This window comes from Lissotriton helveticus, assembly GCF_964261635.1.
Source record: "Lissotriton helveticus chromosome 1_1 unlocalized genomic scaffold, aLisHel1.1 SUPER_1_unloc_3, whole genome shotgun sequence".
In the NCBI taxonomy this organism is placed as follows: domain Eukaryota; kingdom Metazoa; phylum Chordata; class Amphibia; order Caudata; family Salamandridae; genus Lissotriton; species Lissotriton helveticus.
The window spans coordinates 5,202,856-5,216,250 of record NW_027611670.1 but is presented as its reverse complement, the minus strand read 5'-3'; the positions used below and the strand labels follow the sequence as shown (position 1 = coordinate 5,216,250).

The 13,395-nt window shown below is 44.2% G+C and overlaps 1 protein-coding gene across 2 annotated transcripts in view; it reads right to left on the bottom strand.

Annotated features, from left to right (window-relative positions):
- Positions 1-530: 530 nt before the first annotated feature.
- Positions 531-13,395, bottom strand: part of LOC144805859 (uncharacterized) — a 105,731-nt gene continuing 92,866 nt past the window's right edge. For both annotated transcript variants that reach the window (XM_078672341.1, XM_078672342.1), the window contains exon 3: positions 531-7,323. In XM_078672341.1, coding sequence (XP_078528467.1) covers positions 4,653-6,125 — 1,473 coding nt within the window. In that variant the 5' untranslated portion in view covers positions 6,126-7,323 and the 3' untranslated portion in view covers positions 531-4,652. The remainder of the gene's footprint in view (positions 7,324-13,395) is intronic.

The following is a 13,395-nucleotide window of genomic DNA, read 5'->3' as shown; positions in this document are numbered from 1 at the left end:
AAACCAGAAACTAATAGATAGGAATCTCTTCCTACTAAGTTCCGGCGGATTTGAACCTTTTACCCACTCCAGACGTCTTTTGGAGTTTTTACGGTAAAAGGGTTCTGTGTGAAAAAGCACGACTGAGTTACTCTAGTGTCTTGCGTTAGATTATCGCCTTACCAAACGTTGGGCGCCATGTAGTGTAGTTCCTATATTCCCAATAGGCTCTGCGCATTGGAATCATATAAACAGCAGTGTAGACGTAGGACTGAGGTCGACTAGGTCTCTACTGACTATATTAGACTTAATTAGTTTCGCCAGCTAGCTCAGAGGTCACTAGAAACTTTCTCGAATGTTCAGGAAAGAGTTAACTCTCCGGACTTAGACAAGAAGGGATTAGCTTCTGACAACCATATAACATGACAACTATGCTCCCTCAGAATAAGAGTGTATCTCTAGAGTCATGTGAAAACAATAGACAGCTATTTTACTCAGTCAATCGTGCATACTTAGTTTCACCAGAGTGCAGAGAAATAGAGAGACAGGCATTTTCAATAAAAGGTGTTATTTATTGAGCAGTCTTCTTTCTCATGCAAGAGAAATGAATTGCCACAATTGCAATACTTAACATGAAGTAAAGTGCGTACAGTAAAAGTAGTATTATGAAATAATACTGTAAAAGCATTGATATGGTTTCTTAGCCATATGATACTTTAAAATGGATAAAATGTATACATACATAAAAACATTGACTAACGTACTCAACTGGTGCTTCTAAATACGCCTACCCCAGTGTACCTGACCTAAGCCTAATACGTGGGAAGGAGTAAGTAAGTAGCAGTTTAAGTTAAGTTGGTTTTGCCAAGAATCTGAATCAAGAATTCTCTCAAGGGTTTAGTCAGCTCCGTACCTTAGTAATAGAATGTGGGAGGTCTTGTATCTCTCTCTTCAGGACTCGATCTCCCAGCAACCCGCAAGGGTGGCTGGAAATACCGGAGCTGGAATCTTCTCGGCTGGAGAAAAAGATAGCGTCTTTCTCAGTGCGTAAAAAGGGAGGGGCGGCTTCCGTGGGCTCTCGCATCAGCTGGGCTCTCGGGCAAGTAGATAGCCGCTCTGCTCCAAACCACCGTGTGTTTGCTTAAGGCAACGTTGGTATATTTATACCTGAAAGGTGCCGGGTTTGACGTAAGGTTGGACATAAGACGTCACTAAGAACTAACAGTTCTTTCTGGACTCTAGGAGTTCTTGTGCAAATCAAAACAAGAGCAGGGGGATTTCCCGGGGTGCTGAAGGCTTGGTTTGTTTAAAGAACGCGTTGTACTTTCTAGGAGTCTAGGGGAGTAGCCTTGCCGTATTTGGACTGCATGGGCTATTACTAAATATGGATATGATTCTTATGCCTTTAATAGGATATTATTTATTATAACCATATAAGGGCATAAATCGGGAATATCGAATTAGGGTCCTAGATAGAAACATAACACCCACTCCCCGTATTAATGTCCATCATTACTAAAACTAACCAATATTAAACATATAACAATGCATGTGTGTTTTCCAACCCACCCAAAAATACATAATTCGCATTTGAAATGGTATATGGTAAATACACGAAAATGAGTATTGGTACTGTACGCTTTTCAAGCAGTGTCATCATTCAGTTAAATGCATATACATAACAGCTGAATGAATTGCGAAAATTACACATGAAATGGCTCTGAATACAGAAAAGAAGGTCGAGACCATTTCATCACATATTTATAGAAATGCTGTACATGTGCTAGAGGCAAAATATTGTCTCTAGTATCCTAAAAATGGAAGCTCTGTTCTCTAAGAATAGTTCTACTTTAAGCAGAGTACATGTACCAGAAAAAGGGTAAATATTTTGGAAGTGAAAAAAAAATAATTTCGCTTTCAGGGGAAAAATAGTTCCAAATGTTTTCAGTGGCTGTGTTTATCAAATTGAAGGCCAAATTCAGAGTTCAGGGAATGCTGTGTGCGTGTTGTTGTTTTTTAAAAGTTATCCTCATTGACTGGAGAGAACATCATATCAGACAGACTCGCTAAAAATTGGTCAACAACATCAGGTGAAAGTTCGACCAAGTTTGAAAATGCCGAAGCAATGCATGTGTGAGAATGATTGCTATCATCGATGTCAGGATCAGCAATGCTCACAGAAGGTTGTACCTGTGTGGTGCTGCTCTCATCTCGTACTCCACTGCCACATACTCGTAGTGGTGAAGTCTCAACGTGAAGTCCCCTCTGTGGCTACGGAAGCGTTTTTCAATACTGCCAACGCCAGACCCAGCTGCAAACCCAAGTCTTCCAGTTCTTTCATGGCCATGGCACACAAAGACACTGGAGGCAACACGCCACTGAGTCATCTGCTGCTACAGCTGGCGCAGCTGCAATACCTCTTTATTGTGTACTTTCTGACACGAATTCACCCTGTTGTAGGCAGGATCCAACATTTCCTCCAGTGTCAGAAATTGTGTCAGAGGCAGACCACTCTCGCAAATCTACCCAGACTTAACAGTGGAGACGAATGTATCCCTTCTGGGTTGGGGAAGCCATATGGGAGAGATGGATATTAGAGAACCATTGTCACCGTCAGAGGCCCAACTCCACATCTATCTGTTAGAGTTACAAGCATTTCGAATGGTGCTGAAGGCCTTCCTGCCTACCAACAGAGGGGGGCTGTTGCAATTTCTCATGGACAACACAGTCAATTATGAGGGCCTCATCAGGACGTGACATACTTGAACTTGTTTGACAGCGAGCAGAGGATTCACTGGCTACAGGTGTTTGGAACTGCGTAGTTGAATTTGACTTCCTACCGAGTACACTGGCCAGTGAAACTGAAGATTCCTTACTAAGGTGTATAGAATACAGTGTGATAAGTATATGGGCGAGTCAGCAATGTACCGCTCTGATTAGACCATGATAATTAACTAAAACAGTCGAAATTTCGACTATTCAGGGACTGTTTCACATGACCTATGTCTCCTGAGAATCAGCTTTGCTTAAATTGTATTGTACAAAAGTCATTCACATTCCTGTTTCTGAATATAATATGTGGATCTGATTGTTTTATCATATCACTTTCAGCTTGAGCACTGCGCTGACATTACTCAGAAATGTATATATACACTTGTTGCTGAGAATGCAATTTGAATTTTTAGAAGTGGAAAAGGACTCATCTGAATTTTGTTCATTTAAAAAAGGTGAATTAACCTCTACACATGGCCTGCATATGTGATACATTCCTGTGAGATAATGAACCCACGAACCCCTGAGGTTGTTCACAATGAGAATGGTTAGTGCTCATATGTGGCTCCGCTTGTCACTCTGGAGCAGAAAGATGTTGACACTGAGTTGCGCAGCGGGACTGCTTTAAAGTTTCAGGATCCAGTCTGGTGCCTGGGGAATATTCCCAAGGTGAGGAATTAGCAGGTAAAGGAGTATCCACCAGAAACAGTGTTACCAAAGGCAAATAACTTGTTTGGTATGTTTTACTGCTGTTGTATCTCATCAAGAAAATTATGTATTCAATAATGTTAACAAAGTTTACAAAACACTGCACCCAAAATATATATTTCAGTCTTATGTAAACAAACAATGGTGAGTAGAAGCCTTTTGGTTCTCGTACATTTTAGACAGAAATAATGTGAATATTCTGGCAATTAGTTGATTTTGCAAGCACTAACATTTCTATGAATCGAGTAGTGACCTTGGAAGTTTTGTAACTTTCAGGTACTCAAACTGCTCATTTTTTGGCAATTTGGTGACTATTTTCAATCCCACAATTTTCATTTGAGGTTGCACACCAGTAGCCTCAGTCGTACTGCAAGATTTATATTGATAAATCCTATTGCAACTACAATTTTTGCTCTTTTATGTAAAGTCAGGTTGCATTAGAAGCTTTTCTGCAACTCAGGATTGATTTGGGTTCCTATTCCCCTGGTGTGGATGGATTTCTCATGTTTAGTGAGACTGACTTTCTTCTCTGACTAAAACATTTCTTGCATTCAGAGCTCATATAAGGCTTTAGTCCAGTGTGGGTTCTCTCATGTCGAATTAGATTGTATTTGTCAATAAACCTTTTCTGACATTCAGAACACCCTCAGGCTTTTTCCCCCGTGTGAGTACACTCATGTCGAATGAAAAGCAGTTTGTAAGCAAAGATTTGCTTGCATTACAAGCACTCATAATGTTTACCCCAGTATGGGATCTCTCATGACATGTAACACTGTCTTTCAGATAAAAGCTTTCTGGCATAAGGATTTTCTCCAGTGTGGAGTTTCTCATGCTGAGTGAGAAAGCGCTTTTCTCTGAAGGTTTTCTGGCATTCAGAGCACTCATCCCAGTGTGGAGTCTCTCATGGCTAGTGAGGCTATGCCTATCAAAGAGGCATTTCTGGCATTCAGAGCACTGGTAATGTTTTATTCCTGTCTGTGTTTGCTCATGTAGTGTGAGACTGCGTTTAAAATTGAATCTTTTCTGGCAATCAGAGCAAATTATTTTGGACAGTGTGTGTTTGCTTATGGCGCTTGTAACAGTCTCTACCTCTGAAACGTTTCTGGCACTTAGAGCACTGATAAGGTTTTTCCCCAGTGTGGATTCTCACATGTTCAGTAAGAAAAGATTTACGGCTGAAACGTTTTGGCCATTCAGAGCACTGATAAAGGTTTTGCCCCAGTGTGGATTCTCACATGGTCGGTAAGTAGAGATTTATGGCTGAAAAGTTTTGGGCATTCAGAGCAGTGATAGCGGTTTTGCCCAGTGTGGGTCCTTGTATGTCTAGTAAGTCTTCTTTTTTCACTGAAACATTTCTGGCATTCGGGGCACAGATAAGGTTTTTCCAAAGAATGGGTTATTGCATGTCGAGTAAGTCTCGATTTGTTACGAAACCTTTGCTGGCATTCAGGGCACTGATGAGGTTTTTCCCCAGTGTGGGTTCTTGTATGTTCAGTGAGTCTTCTTTTTTCACGGAAACATTTCTGGCAATCGGAGCACGGATAAGGTTTTTCCAAAGAGTGGGTTATTGCATGTCGAGTAAGACTCGGTTTGTTACGAAACCTTTGCTGGCATTCAGAGCACTGATAAGGTTTTTCCCCAGTGTGAGTTCTTGTATGATCAGTGAGACTGCTTTTTTCACTGAAACATTTCTGGCATTCAGAGCACTGATAAGGTTTTTCCCCAGTGTGGATTCTTATGTGCCGAGTGAGACTGCTTTTTACAGTAAAACATATCTGGCATTCAGAGCACTGATTAGGTTTTACCAAAGAGTGGGTTATTGTATGTCGAGAAAGACTCGGTTTGTTACAAAACCTTTGCTGGCATTTAGAACACTGATAAGGTTTTTCCCCAGTGTGGGTTCTTGTATGTTCAGTGAGTCTGCTGTTGTAACTGAAACATTTCTGGCATTCAGGGCACTGATAAGGTTTCTCTCCAGTGTGGGTTATTGTATGCCGAGTGAGAGTGTTTTTGTCAATGAAACATTTCTGGCATTCCGTGCACTGATATGGTTTTTCCCCAGTGTGGGTTCTTGTATGCCGAGTGAGAGTGCTTTGGCCACTGAAACATTTCGGGCATTCAGAGCACTGATAAGGTTTTTCCCCAGAGTGGGTTCTTGCATGTCGAGAAAGACTCATTTTGCTACAGAATCTTTGCTGGCATTCAGAACACTGATAAGGTTTTTCCTCTGTGTGGATTCTCACATGTTCAGTTAGATATGATTTATCGCGGAAACATTTTTGGCATTCAGAACACTGATAAGGTTTTTCCCCAGAGTGGGTTCTTGCATGTCGAGAAAGATTCATTTTGCTACAGAATCTTTGCTGGCATTCAGAACACTGAAAAGGTTTTTCCCCTGTGTGGATTCTCACATGTTCAATTAGATGCGATTTATTGCGGAAACATTTTTGGCATTCAGAACACTGATAGCGTTTATCCCCAGTGAGCAATCTCACATGTTCAGTGACATGAGATTTATGGCTAAATCTTTCTTCCCCAGCTTGTGTTATTTTGTGTTGAGTGAGGCTGGGTTGAACACTGAATTTGTTCTCATAGTCTGTGTTTTTACAAGATTTATTTCTAGTGCTAATGTCACCAAGTTTGTTCTTCTTTTGCTCATATGCCATGCTTGGAGTGAACCAGATCCTTCCTGGAGTCCGGCTTGTTTAGAAAATGGTCAGCATTAATCTCTGAAACAAATCATGGGCAATCTCCTTAACGCTTGAATTGAGCAAAATTTGTCTGGAAGTTGCCCTATAAGCACCTGTTGAAAGGTTTCTTGTAGATAATGGTCTTCAGGTTATGACCTCTCCGGCAGCAACTTATTTTGTGACTGATGTTTTTTTCACACTCATTTGTATAGGTTCTTAGCAAAGCAGTGATAAAGGTGTTAGTTGGATATTTAATGATTAAATGTTAAGTTCCATTTTGCACTGACGTAATGGCAGTAACCGAGGGCGTTAGAAAGTGCACAGTACTATTGTGGATCACCAGTCGCAGAACATCAGTTCCTTTTAACCTTCTTATACAATGAGCAAAGTTTGTAGTTCTGATGACAGGGATTCACATTAGATATAGCTCCCCAGTGTTCACTTAATCAGTTTTTATATTTAACACTTCTACATATACTCCTGCACAACAGATAATGCTAATCCAATTTACATAGAGTCATCACAGAACAGTACACAATAAAAAGGAAACATTTATTTGAGATGGTCATGGACGCAATGAAGTGGTGTATCTTTAAGGGAATTGCAAAAGAGAGGCGAGTGGTTTGAGGTGTTATATCCAGAGGCAGATAGTCTCGAGTTTTCACTGGTTAAAAACGGTTGTTGAGCAAGAGTGATTTTTAATCTCAGTGCTTTTTTCTGTCGGATGTGTCAGCTTCAAAGTCTTCTTTCGGCGTCTTTTCTATGATGGTATGTAGAAGAAACCTTTTGCAATAACTTTCTGTTATGCACCGTGTGCTTCCTCTCTGGAATTAGATGAGGCTTTAGATTAACATTTATTCTGTCATGCTGAGGCAATTCGTCTTTCTGATAATATTTCAGATGAGCATGCTGAAGTGGTCTTTCAACATTATTTCTGATGCTGTGTGCACAAATATGGCTTTGCTCTGGGTTAATGAAATGCAAAATTAGAGACTTCACTTACAGGTATAGCACTTTTCTCAGCTCCCAGGTCAGCGCAACACCTAGATTTTAGAAATTCTTCAAACTTAAAATGCTGGATGTCCTTCCGTTTTTCAAAATAATCCTCCTTATGGCACTGACATTCAGTTGCCTAGCGCTAAACCTTGCGTTCTTGGCACATAATTTCAATCACCTGTAGATTTAAAATTAAACAGTTAATAGAAGTAAATTTCCAAAAATATAAGTTACAAGTCAAATGAATGCAGAATTGGAGAATTTTGATAAATTTTAGCTCTTTTTCTGACACAGAAGAGCGAAGAATTGTAAACTGAGAGCACTCGGTTGTAAGAGTGAGAATTTGTAAAATTTCCAACATTTTAATAGACTCGCATAACTTACATGTACCCTGTGGAGTTGTAACGCAGTATCCCAGAGTCATATGGACTGGCACAAATAATCTATTTATAAAAAAAATACTATTCATTCATTTGTAATGTAGATTTCTGGGTTGGGAATGTCCCCTCCATTGACAACGGGCGTTTTCCCCTGTCGAAGTTGCCAACTGCATGTATCTGTTATCCTGACTTTTGACTTTTGGCCTCGGCTTCACGATAATCTATTGTGTGATGCGAGCCCTATGCCTAGATCTATCCCTCAACTAACTGAAGCGCAAAGAAATTAAAGTGTACTTTCATGTGTTAATTTTATTCCAGCTGATTATCAGTTGTTAGGTTTTTCTGACACGATTTTTCCAGATGGAAACATTTGACGGAAAAGCTGCAAAAGACTTTGTCTGCAGCAGTAACAACCAAGACTTGTGCTATCTTTTTTTCTAACTGGGGGAACATACAATGCTTTGCCCTGTTAGACCAGATTCCCCTTCCCTCCCCTACTCTTGCCACCCCCCAAAACCAACTACATGAATATATCTACCACCTGCTGGAAACAGGTGGTAAATATTAGTGAGAAAAACCCTATGAAATGGCAAATTGCGTGTGGTTTGAAGACCAGAAAAATTTGCTCCTCATGGCAGCTCCCCATTCAATGGCGTCCACCTTGCACCTGTACGTTACTGGGGAAATCTATCACAAACTAAAGGAAACCATTATGTGAGAATTTTATGCCGCCCCAGTACTGTGCAACTTGTAACAAGGGACTATGAGAGGTCTTGGACCGGGCCTGTGACCTGGAGGGTCACACCAAGTGTGCCCTCATTTAAGGCAGAGGACTGTCATGGGTTTATCAGCTAGAGCGGTGGTGGCGATGCACCCTGTTGAAAGGATCAATAGCCTGATGAGATCTTTGCATCAGGATCACTGGAGTGGGGTCCTACTGACGCACCCATTTAATGCTCTGTTTCTATGTCCCTGTCCAGGCTTTTGCGCTAACATCTCAAGTGCGTGTTAACCATGTTGGTGGGTGTAGCCTGTGAGGGGCATACACAGAATGTGAGAGTGTGCCAGAGTACTCTACATCTCCTTTCTGCCAGTTGTGTATACAAGTGGGACCATCTAGCCCTCTTGTATGCTCCAGTTCAAAGTCCTCTGTTACCAAGGAATAAAGTGCTCTGCAGAGCACTCAGGTGCTTGCTTGCCAACAGGATTGGTGTCTGCCTGACAGTCTATCCAAGTTGAAGGGACATCACAAGTAGGCTGAATTGATTGCTGGTGTGTCTCCCTGCAAGGGCGGGTTGAATAGCCGCCGGACTCTGCAGTACCTTTCACGCAGCCTTATCTTCTGGGATCCGGACCGACGCCTCGCGGCACCCGCTCCGCGGGCACCACTCGTCTCCTTGGGTCCCCCAGTGAGTGTGTACACAGGACTCGAGCCACAATCCACCAAGGCTCGTTGCGGGACTGCGAGGACCAGCGGGCAGCGCGCCAACCTGCCACAGCTGGTCCTCTTCCCGCCGCCTCCTCCCTGTGCATTTAAATTGGGGGCTCGACATCGGCTCTGCGTGTGTCTCCCTGCAAGGGCGGGTTGAATAGCCGGCGGACTCTGCAGTACCTTTCACGCAGCCTTATCTTCTGGGAACCGGACCGATGCCTCGCGGCACCCGCTCCGCGGGCACCACTCGTCTCCTTGGGTCCCCCAGTGACTGTGCACACAGGACTCGAGCCACAATCCACCAAGGCTCGTTGCGGGACTGCGAGGACCAGCGGGCAGCGCGCCAACCTGCCACAGCTGGTCCTCTTCCCGCCGCCTCCTTCCTGTGCATTCAAATTGGGGGCTGGACATCGGCTCTGCGTGTGTCTCCCTGCAAGGGCGGGTTGAATAGCCGCCGGACTCTGCAGTACCTTTCACGCAGCCTTATCTTCTGGGAACCGGACCGACGCCTCGCGGCACCCGCTCCGCGGGCACCACTCGTCTCCTTGGGTCCCCCAGTGACTGTGCACACTGGACTCGAGCCACAATCCACCAAGGCTCGTTGCGGGACTGCGAGGACCAGCGGGCAGCGCGCCAACCTGCCACAGCTGGTCCTCTTCCCGCCGCCTCCTCCCTGTGCATTCAAATTGGGGGGCGTGTTCTCCCTAAGAACTATATAGGTGGACCTACATTTCCGGCCCGCGGGACGCGCGCGGATGCGCATGGGCGAAGACCAGGCCAAGAGCGGGCCCGTTTGTGCCCGTTCGTGACCGATCGTGTCCGGGCCGGGCCACCCCCCTTGTTTTTTCTAATACTCCTTGACATCCTTAGTGTGGGGAGATGTCCGGTCGAGAAACCAGGAGCAAGTCGTCTTTAGCCGGAGCGGCTATTACTGGAGGTAAGGAGAAATTTCTGATTAGAGCTAATACCCTCATTGACACTGAAATAAACGTTCTCGAGAAGCGTTTATCAAAGGAACTATCTGCCTACAAAAGATCTTCCCTTGGTACTATGGCTAATGCTAAAACCCCCGACCGGCTTACAGAGACTAGTAATAACGCCACGGTGGGCCCATCCTTAACAACTACTGAGACCAACCCGGCGTCACTTGATCTGGACATATTGGTTAACGAAATTCTTCCAGAAATTGATATGGTCCTTGATATTAATGTGCCCATTCCCTCAGATTCCGCTGTTATTTGTGATACTATATCAAATGGGGTTAATGACGGGCTGCAACCAAAAGTAAAAGGCCATATAACTCGAAATCGGGTGGCAAATCAAAATCTGCCAAACATCAACATGATACCCTTAATCCAACACCAGGTTCATCCCAACCTTTACCTAGCTTGGATTTTTCTTTAGAAACCCTGGGAGCCCTCTTTAAATCTTTTTTATTCCCCCTAGAGTCCAAACTGGAACGCATTGAACTTCGTCTGACTAACATTGAGAAAACCTCTGCTGCTATTCTAGCTAGATTCCCCAAGTCTAATATTCTCTCTAATCCCTCTAACCCCCAAATCACCCCCACTAATCTAGGTCCCCCTCTAGTGAATACTGCTGTTCCCTCTTTGCAACCCTCTATGGGCAATCTAGCCCCGATTCAAAGCAGCAATTCTAACATTCCTTCTTTGCTACCAGTAGGCCCAGTTCAATCAGTGACCACTACTAACGGGGCCACATCCAACGATCAATAGCTCCCCCACCCCCTGATAAGATTGTCCCTAGACCACGTAGGCCTGACCTGCCCCCTGAAGCCAATCGCTTCATGGTAGTTTTGGCCGGTGTCCCTCCCCTAGAGGTTGGAGAAGCTGAGACTTTCCAATCCCTCAAAAGTAAAGTCTTTAGATGGCTGAACTGGAATAGACCCCTCCCGGCCCACCTTCATAATGAAATTATCATGGTTAGAAGGGTACCTTGGCTGGGTAAAACCAGAAAGTTTATAATTGGGGACTGTATCACTGTGAGTTTTCGAGACCCCAGGACAGTTTTGCACATATGTGCCGGGTTTAATAGATCCCTCGATTCCACCATCCAGACGCTGCCAGTGTCCTTCTTCTTTCCCCCTATCCATATGCATCATGATCAAGGCCGAGGTAATTGGACGAGGGTTGAGCGGAGGGGCAGATTTCGTGGATATGAAGCAAGACTGGTCTTGTTGCCTCTGGAGACCCCCTTCTGCGATTTTAACCGATTAAACTGTCTTAACGGGTTAGATGGAGTCGACTGACTACCTCCAACTTATGTCTCAGTCCCCACCCTCCCTGCTACTGGTAACAGTTTAGTAGCAGCTATGGGTAAAAGTTTATCCATCACTCCTGCACCCGTAATGTCCCCCACCGCTACCTCGGTACATTCACTATCCCAGGGAACTGACCCCCTGGTAACAGTTTAGTAGCAGCTATGGGTAAAAGTGTATCTATCACTCCAGCCCCCGTAATGCCCCTCACCCCTACCTCGGTACATTCACTATCCCAGGGAGCTGACCCCCCTGTCCCTTCCCACCCTCCTGTTCCTACGATCTCCTCCGTTGCCATTATGCCATCATTGACATTTTCTAGTGTACCAGAGGCTATTGAACCAGCCTCCTGTACCCCCGGCTTCAAATTTGCCAACTGGAATATTGCTGGCTGGAGCCGGCAAATGTCGTCCTTGGGCTGGAGCGAAATCCTTTCTGAGTTTGATGTCTTATGTTTTCAGGAGACGTGGGTAACAACTGATATCATCTTTGATGGATTTGTGTCATATAACAACCCGGCACAAAGGTCTAATATGGGCAGGGCCAAAGTGGAGCTAGTAATCTTACTTTCTGTGAACCTCCCTGTCCGTGTGAAATTGCCCAAGACTGTGGGTTTTCACTCGCAAATTTTAAGCCTGGAACACAAAAGGGGTCATGTAACCCTGTTGATTAACCATTACAACAATTTGTTCGATGCTTCAAATACCTCAGTTGTGGATGAGTTGGGTTTAGCAGTGAGTAATATTTGTAAAGGCATCCATAAACCTCTTGATATCATCTGGGGAGGGGATTTCAATATTCGTACCTGCCCCCACTCATTCACTAGAATTTGCGGGTATGACGGGGATAATGCGGAAAATCGGGCACATTTTATACACTCCCCTTATGGTGACTCCCTTAACTCTTTTATGCTTAACCAGGATCTACTGATACATTCCCCGGCCACAGACCATGAGGGTAATCCAGTACCGACTTTTGTAGGAATGAATATGGCCTCTGTTATTGACCATTTATTAGTTTCTGTACATATTGTTCCATTTTGTACGGTTCCTACTCTTGTAGATTTTGGAAGTCGCGATCATAATGCTATCTGGGGGTCTCCGGTTAACATCCAGCGTACGATAGTAGAAGACTTAACCCCCTGTAGGCAGAACGGCATCCGCATTAAATGGTGTGTGGATAACTCCGAGAAGCTGCAGCATAAAAATTGTAGGAGCGGGGTCTGTAGCAATACTTAAACGTTTGGATCCAGAGGCATCCTCTCAGTGTATTATAGCCGATTTTGAGGAATTAGGTACTATCATAAAAAGATCCCTTACCATCACCAAAGGCTTATCAAAGAAGGCAAATGCCAGTTGGTATGATAGTGCGTGCACCAAATCCCTCCAAGAACTTAAGCGGGCACTCTCTAAACAACCCAGAGACAGGGAGGCCATTACATACCTCAGGCAGACATACAAACAGCACCTAACACGTAGAAAACATGAGCTAAGGGAGCTTGCCTGGGATGATCTGACTAAAGCTGCAATACTGCATGATAGTAAGCTCTTTTGGAATACGGTCAACAGCCCTTTTCTTGTAAAGGAAGACTTCCCTATACTATCAGCTCAGGTTAGCGAAGATAATTGGGTTTTATATTTTACAGAAATCTTTGACCCGGCTGGGGAGGACTGTGCTAGCTCTTCTGCCGCCCTGTATGAACCTAAGCTATCCCTGGGTATTACTCTTCAAGAAGTGGATATTGCCATCAGTAAGAGCAAAGGGGGGAAGGCAACGGGACCGGATGGGGTCCCGGTTGACCTGTTTAAATCCAACCTGGCACTTTGGAGCCCGCTTCTGACCCAGGTGTTTAATGCCTCAGTTAGGGATAGTACACCATCTACCTGGAGTGAATCCATAATTCTACTGATCTACAAGAAGGGAGATAGAGGAGAGGCTAAGTACTACCGCCCTATCTCCCTTCTGGATTCCTCACTCAAGATTATGAGCAGGGTCCTACTGATGCGATTGGAGGAATGGGCGGAGGACAATAAAATTCTAGCTGAATCTCAATATGGCTTCCGCAAGGGTCTTGGGACAACAGAGCAGTGTATTAATCTCGATCTTATCATCGGGAAACACACCAAAGCGAAACAGGGTTCTTTATTTCTCTGTTTCGCT